The 14,879-nt window shown below is 51.6% G+C and overlaps 1 protein-coding gene across 1 annotated transcript in view; it reads right to left on the bottom strand.

The window, feature by feature from the left end:
* Nucleotides 1–5,994, bottom strand: part of ZNF804B (zinc finger protein 804B) — a 95,229-nt gene extending 89,235 nt beyond the window's left edge. Inside the window, exon 1 of the mRNA XM_019507968.1 lies at nucleotides 5,968–5,994. Coding sequence (XP_019363513.1) covers nucleotides 5,968–5,994 — 27 coding nt within the window. The remainder of the gene's footprint in view (nucleotides 1–5,967) is intronic.
* Nucleotides 5,995–14,879: the final 8,885 nt, after the last annotated feature.

Here is a 14,879-nt window from a genome sequence, read left to right as displayed (position 1 = left end):
CCTGGTCCAGCATGTGAGGCTTCCTTCCCTGCTATGCTAGTGCAAGTGCTGTGCTTGAGTGGTAGGGAGCACAAGCAATACAGGCAGCCACATGGAGACTGTACCCCTCACTGCGATTTGCAGCGCTGGCCGAAGCCGTGCCCCACCAGGCGTCTGCACCCTGAGTGCCCTGCCTGTTGCTGCTGCCACCACCTGCTGGGGCTGTGCAACATGGGAGGGATGTGGGGGGTCCCCACACTCCCCAGCTTCCCTCACACCAACACGCTGCCCACCCCAGGTCTATGCTGCTGCCACCACCTGTCTCCCTAGGTACAGGCTATGTGCTGCCACCAGCCACAGCCCCATGCTCCAGGCTGACTTCCATCTGCAGCCCCACCCCCACTGCCTCCCTACTTGCTGCCAGAAGCCAGCAGAAGACCAGGGAAGTGAACAGGTCCCAGGGGCTGCAGCAGCAGCAGCCCTGTACAGAAGCTGCATGCTGGCCAAGGGGGCCCTTCCACACACAAGGGTGGGGGCAAGGCAACAGGGTACATTGTTGGGGCTACGTATACACATGGGCACCTCACTCCCACCCTCGTGGATGAAAGAGCTTGGCAGGGCAAAATCCGTTGGGGGGCCCTGCGGACTGGATAAAAGTGCTTGGTGGGCTGGATCCAGCCAGTGGGCCGTAGTTTGTCTGCCCCTGATTTAAGTGCTTGCCCAAAGCCTTTTTTTTTGCAAAAGGAAGCCCATAAATGCAAGAAAGAAATGTGAACCTGAGTCTCCTTTATCTCAGATAAATGGTCTAATCACTAGACTGTTGACTTAAAGAGGTTCACATTCACCAACTAAAGTAGGGCTTAAGTGTGCTCTAAGAATGCTTACTGAAATGGCCTGTGTAGGTGAGGAACGCCTGGTCTGTGAATCCTGATGAGGCTCAGATGAGAGTTGGGTGTATAGGGACCTAGTGCTATAAGTGACCTGAGGCTTGCCCAGAAGCAGACACTCATCTATCTTGGTGATATTACTGATAAAAGCTTGGATGCCTACAGGATTAGGTAGCAGCTGAGTGGGGGTTTAAGGATCTAAATTATGGGGTTAGATACTAAAATATCTTAAGTGTTTAAAATCTTTTGTGGATTTGGTCCACATCTCTAGGAAATAAATCCTACAACAGGCCCACACAAATAAATCCTACAACAGGCCAAATCTGGCAGTCCCTAATCATGTAAAGTCACATGAAATATCTTCCAGATATTATTGCAATTGCAAACTATGAGATACATAGGCCAGTGTAGACAATGTGTCACTCTGCCATACTAAGGATAGTGTTGAGAAGAACTTTTACGTTGGAATGAAACCAGCTATCAGAGGGGACAAAATCTGATCTGGCACCTCAGGCAAAGAAGTAATAAATACTAATATCAATTAACTTCAATAAGAGTTTTGCTGAGTATGGAATACAGGGTAAGATGTTATATTTTCCACACCAAAGAAGTTAATGTGAACTTAATGACATGTAGCTCCTATAATCATTTTTTTTCTCCTAATGAAACATTTTCACCCCAATTCAGACAAGGGGAGACTGGGCATATCTATATGTGCATGTAATGTGAAGCAATAAACTGTGGCATTTATCGCACTGGAGTTTATTGCTCCCAGGTGTGCTGTTTGAATGTGCACCCAGAACTGCAGCATGTTGAGTCAGGCCAGAGCAGCCCCAGCTGGCAGAGGGCCCCAGAGATCACCCTGCCAGCCCGGGGCTGCTCTTAGCTGGCTCAACATGCTTCAGAGGAGCTGGCTGGAGCATAAGGGTGCTTCAGTGTGGGACTAGCTGGCAGACAGCCACAACACTGAAGCACCTTTGCACCCAAGAAAGCCACGTCAGCATCTATATGTGTGGTGCTGCAAAGTAAAAAATTTCATAGCAGGATGGTACTTGTAAAGGATACATGTACTATCCTGCTGTGGAGTTAGTTTACTCCTGCCTAAGAGCACTGCACATGTAGGTGCAAGATGTTTACTGTGGAGCTAATTAATTTACTCCTCAGTAAATGTCTCTTGTAGATGCACCCTCTTGCTGAAACTTGCTGAAGGGTACCTTGCATGCAAAGGGAAGTATCAGAAAAAAACTCAGACTCCTGAGTTGCAGCCCTGTGTTCCACTCACTGCACAAAGACAACACTCTGATCACTTTCACTGGGAAGAGGTATTTGAAAACAATACAATTAAGAAAAAGAAATCAAACAAAGTATGATCATAGGAGGTAGAAAGAAGGAAAAGCTTTCCCCAATGCTTGCTATACTACACAAAAAAGAAAAGAACTCATTACTTCTGCTACCTGATTATGCTTATCAACCTTTTCTCCTGAGTTCAGACATCAGTCTCATTTTACACATTTGTCTTTTGTATGTAGCTATAATTTCCATGGTACTTGGCTATTTTTTTACATAGATTTCTGTATGTAAGCTTGGGATAATTTGTGTAGGCCAAACTCTACTGAGAGAGAATCACAGCTGAGTAGAGGTATATATGCATGCTCCCACTGGAATCAAGCAAATTGCTAGCATAAACTATTACAAGAAAACAGCAAATCTAACAAATACTGTGTTGTATATACTGTGCTGTTTGGAAAGGGAAAAAGTAGTGTTTCCTGTGAGTCTTATTCTGTTAATGAGCTGCATTTTCATGAATCACTTTGAGTAAACCTATGGCTCCATCACCCAGCATAATAATAACTTGGAATAGACTGAAAAGCTCAAATCTTATTAGAACAAGTACTGTAAATTGGTATGGATGCTCAGAGCTCTTGTTGTAGGGCTTTTTGCCTTTACTGTTACAGCTAAAAAGCATCTTTTTGTAGTTTCTTAAGTTTTATTTAAGATGCCATAAAAGAAGAGGCTACTTACAATAATATGTGAGTTTATGACAAGTTGTATAATTTAATGATCACCACTTTTGTCTCTCATTTTTCTGTTTTAGATTCTAGCCCAGTCTAATAATGAATATCATAATTTGTGGTCCTACCCCAGATAAAATGCACAGAGTTCAATGAACTGAAGTAATTTCTGCAGTAGTTGCCTTTTTTATTCTCTTCATAAAACTCCTGCTTTAATTCTGGCAATTCTTATCACAACTGTTCAAGATGTACTGTTCTAAAACATCCCTGCAACAAGCACATACTTAGCTATGCATGCATAATAAACTGTCTTTCCTATTGAATGCCCTGCTTTTCTGTATTTCTTCTCTTGCAAAGGTATCACATTCTTGCAAGCAGGGTAGAATAATGGCATTGATTTTATGCTTATATTTTCTATAAACAAAGAAAGGATGCACAAAACAATTAAATAATGGAAAACTAGTATGACAAAGCAAATGCACAGACAACAGACACAAAAGCAATATATCTTGGGCACACCCAGGCACATCCAGGTGAGCCTGCATGTGCCTGTTGCGGTGTCTCAAAGCAGTTTGAGATGATGCAAGAGGCACGCTGGGAACTAAAAAATGTTCCCTGCACCTGCATATTTGCAGAGCAGACTCTACATTTGATACCTGGCAATCCAGGTATCAAAAAAAAAAAAAATGCTGAAAAAAACCAGTGCAGGGGAGCTTGGAGAGCATGCTCTGAATCAACCGGAAGCTGGGGCCTCCAGAAAGATGCTCTGGCACCTGGTCAGGGAATCTCTATGGTTGCCCAGTGCCCTACTGCCCCAGCACACTGCCTCAGCATGCTGGGGCAAATAGGAGTAGGGCAAGGCTGCAGCAGTGGCCCAGACCCAGGTGCTGTCCCAGGTAAGTAGGGACATGAGGGTGGGGGAGACTGTGGGCTTCCTGTGGGACTGTGGGGGGGACTGTGGGGGAGGGATTGTGTGTGTGTGTGTGTGTGTGTGTGTATGTGTGTGGGGATAGTGGAGGGAAGACAACTTGGGAGGGGTGGGTCCTCTGCCCCCCCCACAGCTTGGTGCACAGCCCCCCGCTAGACCCACAGCACCCCACCCAACCCCACCACAGCCTCAGGTACCATTACAGACTGACAGAGCCCCCTGACTATGAGGCTGTGGGGGGGACTGTGGTGGTGGGAGGACTGCTCAGGAGGGATGGGTCCCTTCCCCCCACACATAGTGCACAGAACCCCACACAACCCACAGCCCCACTACAGGACCAGCAGCAGTGGCCATTGGCATGCTTAGGGCCTGCTACTGACTGGCAGAGTCCCCAGCAGCACAGCATGGCCCCGGCCACCTGGTGCTAGATTGGCACCACATGTAGGGGCTGCATACTCTCAGGCCTAGCTGGGTCCTGCCTGCATGGAGGTGGCCTGGCTCGATGGCACACGGGGCACATGAGGACAGGACCCAGCTGGGACTGAGGGTGTGTGGCCCCCATGCGAGGTGCCCATCCAGCACCAGGTGGCTGGGGCCATGTTGTGCTGCTGGGGGCTGTGCCAGTCAGCAGCAGGCCCTGAGCACCTCAATGGCCACTGCTGCTGCTCTTGCAGGTGGGGCTATGGGCCCGGTGGGACTGTGTGCTGTGTGTGTGTGGGGGGGTGAGCAGGGCACCTACCCCTCCTGAGCATCCCCTCCACCACAGTCCCTCCCACTTCCACTCCCACCACAATCCACCCACAAACCCCACATGACTCCTGCAAACCCAGCCACAAACCTCACACTCACAAACCCTACATACCTCAAATACCTGCACAAGCCCCATACCCCCCATAAACCTCACCTCCACAAACCCTACACTCACCCACAAACCCCCCACAAACCCTACACCAACTCTCCCACACCCCTTCCCCTGAAAACCCCACATCCCCCTCACAAATCACACACCAAATTGTGTACCCAGTTACCAAATGGGATGGGACCTGCTAGCAGGAGCCATGGCTGCAGGGAAAACTGCATCTGTGGATCCCTTCGCTGGTGCTGGGACATGGAGCCCTAGCTTGGGGGTGTTCCTGGTCCCAGAAATGACTTGGGTATGTGATGGGCTGGAGTAAGGGTGGAGGTGGCAGCAAGGGAGTGTGTGTGTGAGAGAGAGAGATGGGGGCCGGGGTTGGGGGAGCACTTCAGGTAGGAGAGGACCCCAAAGCTGGGCTTAGAGCCCCTTTGTCCCCCTAAAGCAGCCTGTGCAGGGGGAGACCAGGCTGGGAGGGAAGGGCCTTGCCCAGCACAGTCCCTAAGCCCCAGTCAAGAAACAGCATGGGCATCGCTGGGGCCTGGGCACAGGTGCAGGGAGCAGAACAGTAAGGGCTGGCACCACTCAGAGCCACAAAATAGCAAGTGGAACAGCTGCAGCTGGACTCATGTCTTGGTGCTGGGATGGAGCTGTGGTTGAGAGGGAGCTAGTAGGGGCAAGCAGGACCTGCAAGCAAGGAGTGAGGGGGTCTGGGGGCAAGGGGCTGTCAGTTAAGAATAATGGGCAAGGGCAGGGCAGGGCACTGGCATATCAGTGCTGCTCAGTGCCCCACATCCTGGTGAGTGAAGGGGGTGTCGGGGTAAAACTTTTCACTGTATGCTGACAACACAGAAGGGCTGGAACTGACATGTGTTCTTTGAGTGGAAAATTCCAGGGCTCACCCAGCATGTGCCCCCTGGGTGACCTCGGGACCTGTCAATCATGCGTGACCTACTTTTCCCTCAGGTGCATGCTCAGTCTCTCACAGAATCTGATACACACATGCTCAGTCACAACCAGAGCATGATGTAATTGGTCCAGAAATTTCCATCAGAATAGCGGCCTGATTGGCTACAAGGCTGCTATAAAAGATTTGTAAACCCCTTCCTGGGGGGGAGACCCACTTGACTGAGAACAGAGGCTGTTCAGCAGGGACTGTTCCTCAGTAAGGCTCCTCGGCCTATCAGTCTCCTCCCGCTTGGATTTTCGCTTCGTCTTCGACCTCGTCTCGTTCCTAGCACTGATCTCCTGGCTCTCGACTAACATTGGCACCGATTGCTGACCACGACGCGGATCATCCCTACTTACCTCGATTGCATCTCCACTTCTCCACATCTCGGCTCCCGACCTCGGCTTTGTCTTTTGATCATCCGTTGTCCATCACTGGACTGGCGTCATGACATCGTTCATCGTTCTACGAGTTACAGTTTTGTTTGTTTGTATTCCAACTATAAGCTGTTGACCAGCCCTGGGACTAGCTAGTGGGCAGCCGCACCTATCCCTTTGGGGGTAGAACGCAAGGGCTTGCTAGTGAACCCCGTAGGCCAACAGACCCTTTTGTTTTTTATCGTTTAACTGTAACTGAAGAAAGCATCAGCACCTATGCCTCACAAGCGTAAGTCAATAAATCCATCTTTGTTTGAAACCATACTTATCTCGTGCCTCAGAACTCCTCGCCAATAATCCTGCCTGTCTCGTATCCGAGCCACTGCCCGGCCTACCGTGACCTTGGGGCCTTCATTTGGTTCCAACAGGGGGCAGGGGCAGCTCTGATTTTTCCATGATAAACTAAAAGCAAATGCCAAAGTGTACAGATATTTAGAATTCATTTTAGTATGATAATAGCGTCACTGGTAGGCTTCCAAATTGTTTTAAATTTGTAAGTATATCAATAAAATATCGCCCAACTGATCTCTCTCTATATAGTGGTGTTTTATTTTAATAGCAGAAGAACACAGATTTGGGTTCTGTGTTCCTCTGGGTTCCCCAGAGATTTGGATGCCCCCACCCCATGGCCCACAGCCCTTGGTGCTGGCAGTAGCAGCCAGTCAGGCCACTGGGGCCATGGCTTACTGCAGGCACAGCCCCATGGCCATGCAGCACTGTCTGACCCAGGTTCTGCACATGGCGAATGGACTTGGCCTGGCCCGGCCCGGTCCAGCCCAGCCTGCCCTGCTAGTGCACGACTTTGAACAGGACCAGGACAGCTCCTGCCATCACCGGCAGCTCCTGTCCACGCATCGGGCTGGGCTGGGTCCTGCTTCTAAGTGTCCCATGTGCTTTCATACTGGGTTGGCTTCATGGAGGCAGGACCTGACCCAGCCCAATGTGTGGCCCCTGCATGTGGTGCCAGGACCCTGGGTGACGCAAAAGTGGCCTGGTCCTGCCCGAAGGCACAGGTAGCGCTGGGTCTCAGGTGGCTGGAGCCATACTGCACTGTGTGGGGACTCTACCAGCAGTGGGCCCTGAGCACCCGATGGCCACTGCTGCTGCTGCCGTGGAGCGGGGGGACTGTGCACTGTGTGTGGGGTGGACGGGGGACCCATGCCCCCACGCAGTTCCTCCACCCCCACCCCCATGTCCCTACTTACCTGGGATGATGCCTGGGTCTGGGTCACTGCTGCAGCCTTGCCTTGTTTCCCTAAGCAGGGGAAGGGGAAAGCCATAGAGATGCTCCAGCCTGGACTCAGCCTCCAGTTGTTTCAGGGTAGGCTCCAGGAGTGTGCCCTGCACCACTTTTTTTCAGCGGGCTTTTTTTTTTTGATACTGGGACTTCCCGGCATCAAATTTAGAGTCTGCACAGCAAATATGCAGTTTTAAGATGCTGCAACAGCCATGCACACACTCATCTGGATGTATCCCTTATGTTTTACTTTGCAACTGGCATACTCAGGAATTGTGCTTCTCCCACAAGTGAGACAAGTATTAAAGACCGAGGTCTCTTTTATGTAGGTTCTCATGAACATGTATTCTGAAGCATCCTCAGTCAAAGTGACGGTGGGTAACATTCCCCGTTAACAGGATACAGTGACAGTAAGCAGCTATGGAGAATGAAAATTAGCCCTGTGCAGCTAATCAACAGAAGGCCCTGCACCCCCATTGAAGACATATATTAACAGCTTGAGTATGGCTCTGCACTGGCTTGAGTTTCCTTCAGTATTAGTGTCAGTATTCTGATTGCAGGGTAAGTTTTCAAAGTTACTGTAGGAAATAAAAACATTGTATCTTGTCTAGCTGTGCCACAGTCTGAAGGGTATCATTATGTTTATTTTCTCTTTATTTGTAAGCTATTACAAAATACCCAGACTGGAATGCCAGCCTAGCATTATAGAATGTAGCAATGTATCCAACTGTTCGCTTTTATTTTGAACTGGCTCTTATACATTCCACTGGGGCAAGTTACATTTTGCTGTTGCAAGCTGTTGGATGCTAAGACCCTGCAGGGCTTCTGAATTGAGACTTTCTCTTACCAGGTTTTTGAACCCTGCATGCAAGTTCGGTTTAGATACTGCTGAGTTCTATCTGCTATACCCTATTAGTTTTAACCAGCATAGAGGATAGGAGAAGCTGGATACTACTAAGGCTATAGAAAAGGAGGTTCTGGTGTAGAGAGGATTTTCAGAGAGTATCCAAAAACTGTGGAGATAACATAGGCTGATGCTTATGTGTGGCTGTATTTAAGAATTAAGCAAAGCCTCAAGAAGGTTTGCCCTTTACCTGGAGCATGTATGTTCTGATCAGAGTAGGGGAGATACTGCACTTGTTTCTAACCATTTCTGTAAGATATTATGTCAGATGTTATGTTATGCAGTGCTAGGGTTTTTGGACAACATCAAAATGCAACTCAGTGGGTGCATCTACACGTGCCCCTGACTGCGCAGTTGTTAGTGCGCGGTCATTTACTACTTGCTCTAGTCATTTAGTACTGTGCAGTTCTGGCAGCGCACAGGTTGTTTCTGACCCTACTGAGCAGTAGCAACAACATAGCTCATTGCTACTGTGCAGTAGAATTGGCATCATGGTTTGTGCCTGCTGACGCTATGTTGCCATAGTGACAAGCTACGCCACCATAGCTTGTCACTACGGTGATGTAGTATCTCGTGTAGATGTGCCTAGTCTGTCTCATACCATTTCCTCAGAAAAAATCTAGGTTGTTAGGTTTCCCTTCCTTCCTTCCTTTCTTCTACTTTGGACACTTCAGACAAGGCTTGCTTGGAGCTGCGTTGGGTGATCCTGAGCGTAAGACTCCCTGGATTCCTATCTCTTTTCTTTTCTGACTCCCACCTGTCTAAAGGTCTCTTGCTCCTGTTTATTTCCCTTTTTGATTGTTTTCTTGTATTTTCGCAGTGTTGTTTATTCTTTTTCTCTGCTCTCTATCCCCTCCCCCTTTACTTCTGGTTTGTCTGCAAGCTGCTACTTTCCAGCTTTTTTCTTACTGTTTCTTTTTCTTTCTTTCTTTATCTTCTGCTTGTTTGTTGAAGGGAGTTATCTTTTTCTATATCTTGCCTTTTGAGGGGTACTCTCAATCCCCGCCTTTTTTCTGTTTCCGCTTTATTCCTAACTGCCATAAGCCTCCTGACTCTTTCATTTCCCCCCTTTCCCCACCTCCCCTCTGGACACTTAACTTTTAATTTTCATCTTTTTTGGCCGTATTCCCAGACACTTATCTTTGTAGTTAATATACACAACTTTTTCTTTATTCCCTAGCTTTGGCTTTTGAAATTAGCTCTGTCCTAGCAGAAATGGCTGCTCCTACACCCAGCACCTGGCATGGGGATGCTTCTCAAGACCTCCCTCTTACCCATGGCTTGAGGGTTCACACCCTTCCCTATGTTAGGGTCGAGGTCTTCATAGGTGCCCTACCTGGTCTCCCGGGACAGTGTAACATATGTTATGCAAGTCTGTTAACATGGTCCCAGTGATTTACCTGAGTGCTTCCACCCTTGTCAACAGGGTGTGCACAGAGGGCCTGAACATCACCGGCATACACTATCTTGTCATGCCTCTAGACACCCAGGCAGTGAGGGTGGTGATTTCCAGTGTGCCCCCACACGTGACTGACAGGGAGCTGGTCAAGCAACTAGAGCCCTATGGGGTTCCTATGAGTCCCTTTCACCGACTGACGATTGGAAGCAAGGACCGGAAGCTGAAGCATGTCCTGTCTTTTTGAAGTCAGGTTTTCATGCTCCTCAGGGAAGGCCCGCAGTCTCTGCCTTACTCCTTGATCCTCATGTTCAACAGGTGGAGGTTTGTGCTTTATTTTCCCTTGGACCACGTGTTTCCAGTGTGGTAGCTCTTCCTGACTGGCAGCCCAGTGCCTGCGGGGGAAAGTGGCCAGAACATTGGTGACTGCAGTGGTGCCAATGGATGGCGCATCCACTTCTGGGACACAGGCCCCACCCAGTGAGGCTGGGAGCTGTTCCCGAACTTCTTTCACTCCGTTCCATCTGGGAGGGCTGTGGTCTCTGGTGTGAAAGCACCATTCAGCGGAGGGGCTGGGACTACTCCCCAGCCCTCTCCCCTACCCATTCCACCTATGGTGCCCATCTCCCCAGGGCAGAGGCCCCACCAAGTGGAGGGGCTGATGCCTCCTGCCTGCCCTGACCTCTCCAGCCTGCCCTGGCCATTCCCTGGCCACTTGCCCCTGCCTGCCCTGACTTCCCCGGCTGAGGCAGCTGGGGTGGCCAGTGACTGTGGTGCCAAGGCCCTATTGAATGATGGGGCTCGGGCCTCCTCCTGGTCGCCCTCCACCACGTCCTTGTCTGAGGTGGGCTGGCCCTAGGGAGGTGGGCCAGGAACAGTCCGGCCCATCCCCTATGAAGGGTGGGCCACCTGCCACTAGGAAGAAGAAGAACAAAAAGAGGAAGGTGAAGGGGACCTCTCAGGACACCCCACCCCTGCTGGGACCCTCCTTGGCTGGTGCCAGGGGGGCCCCTGCTGGAGAGCCTGACCCTGCTCTGACTGTCACGGATGGGGATGGCTTGGAGGTGGGGGAAGTGAAGGGGGCAGTCACCAACCCCTTGCCTGTCTCCCAGCTTCTGGAGTTGGGTAGCAGTAAATGTGATTCAGAATGCCTCTCTTCTCAAGGCCTGACCCAGGGGGTGGCAGAGGAGTCTGTTGACCTCTTGGTCACATCCCAGCTGACCAAATTGAATGAGGAAGCTAGTGAGATGGAAATCGAGCTTTCTGACTTTCACAAGCAACCTCAAGAGCAGGATGACCTCTCTTCCCCCAAGAAGGTGGGGATCACTCTCCCAGAGCCTTGACTTGGACAATGAGAGGAGGCTGATGTGTCTAGACATTAAGGGTGTAGACACTGCATTTGTGAGTGAACTCCCACCTGGGGTGCAGCCTCACCATATTTTTGTCGGATACGTCCAGCCCATGTTGGCAGACTGCCCTGCCCCCCAGGTCAGCCCTGACTATGGGGGTCTTCTGGCCTTTTTGAAACAGACCAAGGACAGAAGAATGTAGCGGGGCACATCACCCAGTGGTGCGCATATCCTAAACTTTTTGTCAAGGCTGCCAGAGCTGCGGCCAAACTTATGCAACAAGATTTAGACACTCAGAAGGTGGCTTACCATCTGCAGAAGCTCACACAGTGGGTGAGAGATGAGTGGGGCCTGGAGGGGTCCCTGGAGTAGAGTAGGGCATGATAGGCCTTCCTGGACCTATCTCTGCTTTTTTGCTCTGCTCTTGGGTGCTCGCTCTTCCATCTACACCTTACTTTGCTCTTTCTCTCCCATACCCACACCCATGGCAGCCACAACCATTGGCACTTTTAACATGAATGGGTGGAGAGATCTGATGAAATGGGAGCCCATCCTGCAGCTCCTGCACCAGAAGCAGCTGGCCATCACCTTCCTCCAGGAGACACATTCTGACAGGCTCAACCAGGTGGCTTGGCATGTTCCTGAGCCATGGCACCAACCTTAGCACTGGAGTCATGACTCTCCTATTGCCACAACTACAGAATGATATGGCAGTGGTATGGGAGATCGTCCCTGGCTGCCTGCTAACTGTCCGTGTTACTCTAGCACAACACCACCTGCTACTTGTCAACATCTATGCACCCACTGATGGCCAGGACAGGGTCGTTTCTTTGAGACTTTGGCTGCCCTCCTGTGCAATGCTAGTGAGGATGATGACCTGCTCCTCATAGGCAGGGATTTTAACTACACCACTGATGCCTCACTTGATGGCACGTGGCCTGAGCCTCACCTGCCCTCAGCCCACAAACTGCAGTCTGTCCTGGAGACCGCAGACCTCACTGATGTCTGGTGAGCCCTGCATCCTGACACACATCTGTACACCTGAGCCAGGTTGAGTGCTGGTGGTCTCACCATGGCCTGTCTTGACTGCCTTTATGTCACCAAGCACCATCTGCCACTCCTGCGCAGTGGCCACATCGTTCCCTCAGGCCTGTCAGATCATGGTGTGGCCTGATGTGAACTGAGCCTGCTGGGGAGATCCTGCACGTGGGCACCCTAATGATGCTTCAACATAAGCCTGCTTCAAGACACCTACTTCCAGGACTGCTTTGCCCACTTTTGTTGGGGCTGGGAGGCTGTGAGACTGAGCTACTCCTCCTGGAAGGTACGATGAGTTGTGGACAAGGCACAGATCCAGACATTTTTCCAGCAGTACACCCAGCTGGCTAAAAATGAACTGCGCTGCGGTATCTGAGAGCTGGAGGAAGATGTGGCAGAGCTCAAGGCTCCCTTGCTGGCTGCTGGCAGTGATGCAGTGCTGCGCAAAAGCTTCCGGTTCCACAGGAAATGCCTGCATGACTTGGTGGAGAATGTGGCCCATGGAGTGAGGATCTGCACCTGCTGCCAAGAGCTGGCAGAAACTGATGCCCCAACCCACTTCTTCTTCAACCTGGAGTGGCAGCAGGTAGGGAGCAAAATCTTAGATCACTTCAAGACCCCTGAGGGCTGGGAAATCACAGACCCGGGCAAAGTATGTGAGTATGCCGTTGCCTTCTATTGTGAATTGTTTGCAGCTGAGTTGTCCTGCCCTGAGGCCACACAGGAGCTCCACAAGGGCGTGCCATGTCTCTGTATCCTGGAGGCAAGCGAGCTTGAGTGGGAATTGTCTCTGGAAGAGCTGGCAGCTGGCCTCACCTCCAGCAAAGCCCCAGGCCTCAATGGGTTACCTGCTGAGTTCTACAACACCTTCTGGCCTCTCCTCAGCCCCTGCCTCCTGTGCGTTTTCCAGGCGAGTCTTGCCGACAAGGTTCTGCTGATCAGCTGCCTCTGAGCAGTACTCACACTGCTGCCCAAGAAGGGAGACCTTGGCTGCATTAAGAATTGGTGGCTGGTCTCCCTGCTGCATGTGGACTGTAAGATTCTTACCAAAGTGCTGGCAACCCACCTCTGCATCATCATGGTCTCCATCACTGGACCTAAGCAGAGCCTGTTTCTGGTGTGCAACCCAGTCACAGCCAGTGAACTCTTTGGCCTAGACATCATCCTTGTCTCTTTGGATCAGAAGGCCTTCGACTGGGTGGGCCACGCTTACCTCTTCCAGACCCTGGAGGCCTTTGGCTTCGGGCCCCTCTTCACCGGGGCCCTCCAGGTCTTGTACCAAGACACCTCCAGCCTGCTCAAGATGAACAGCATGCTCTGTGCCCTGTTCCCCGCATGCAGGGGAATTTGTCAGGGCTGCCCCCTGTCGGGCATGGTCTATGCCCTGGCCATTGAGCTGCTACTGCATGCGCTGTGGTGCCACCTAAGTGGTGTGGCCTTGCTATCAGCCATGGGCCCATCCATTGGCCGTCCACTCTGGCTGTTGGCATATGCAGATGATGTGACATCTTCCTTAACACCCAGGAAGATGTGTGGGCCCTGACGGATTGCCAGTGAGCCTATGAACATGCCTCCTTGGCCTGTATCAACTGGGCCAAGAGTGATACCCTGCTGCTTGGCGCGTGGATCAGCGCGACCCCCCCCCTGGATTTGCCAGGGGACCTCACCTGGTGCAGTGAGGGCCTCAAGGTCCTGGGCATGTTCCTGGGGCCACCAACTTTCACGGCATGCAACTGGGACAGCCTTGAGGAAGGGGTGGAGGCCCACCTACAATGGTGGTGCTGGCACCTACCTAGCATCTCCTATCACTGATGTGTCCTCATTGCAAACAGCCTGGTGGTGGCGACCCTGTGGCACTGGTGTGCCATACATGACCAGCCACAGAACCTACTCAAGAGGCTTCAGCTTCTACTGGTAGATTTTTTTCTGGGATGGGCACCACTAGCTCCCATGAGCTGCTCTTTACTTACCTGTCACTGAGGGGGGCCAGAGCTTGGTTGACCTTGTGGGCAACATGGTTGCCTTTTGCATGAAAGCCCTTCAGCAACTCCTCTATGGTGAGGAGTGCCTACGCTGGCAACAATTGGAGTGCTGGTTCCTGCAGAGGGTAGGGGCCCTCAGCTTCGACTGGGAGCTCTTCCTGCTGGACCTTATGATCCTGAACTGGGCAGTGCTCCTGGCTTTCTATTGTAGCATGGTACGAGCCTGGCAGGCCACCTTCTGCCTCCAGCCCTGGGCCCAGCACCTGTAGTTCCTGCAGCTGCTGAGGGAGCCCCTGGTGCACAACCCAGCCCTGAGGCGCCCTGTGCCATGCCTCGCCTCCGCCAGCCTCATGGCCGCCCTCATCCAGGCATGTGTCCTCTGCCTGAGTCATCTCCTTGACCTCACTTGGTCAGCCTGGCTCTCACCTGAGGCCCTTACCACCTGGCTAGACATGTGCTCCATCCACAGCATGGGCCATCTCCTGTGTGACATCCAGGCTGCCCTCCCACAAGAGGCAGCAGCCACCTTGGATGACCATTTCCAGGCATGCCAGGTCCCCCACACCACAGATGCCCCAAGTGAGACTTTTCCCATGCTGCCAGTCACCCTGGCTGCGGCCGGTGAACTGGCCAGCAGGCCTGGCACCCTGCTGACACTCCCTGACAGTGACACGAGTTGCCCCTTTGCTTTTCTGTCACGTAGAAGCCTATATGCCTGGGTGGTTCACGTCCACCATGCCCAGGTGCTGGTGGGCTGTGTGGCAGAAAGCCACCTTGGTTTCTCCCCAAAAATCTTTGCCCTGTGACACTGTGATTTAAATCTCTGTGCTGTGACCATTCAGTTAGGATGGGCCCAGCACACAGGGGACCACACCCTCAGCCTGTCTCTTTAGGAAACTGGAGCTGGCTGCATTCCTGAGGGAGGGGG

The sequence above is a fragment of the Gavialis gangeticus genome, unplaced genomic scaffold, assembly GCF_001723915.1.
Source record: "Gavialis gangeticus isolate Ggan-Ray unplaced genomic scaffold, GavGan_comp1, whole genome shotgun sequence".
NCBI lineage: Eukaryota > Metazoa > Chordata > Crocodylia > Gavialidae > Gavialis > Gavialis gangeticus.
The sequence above is the reverse complement of the archived record's forward strand: the minus strand, read 5'-3'. Positions and strand labels throughout refer to the sequence as shown.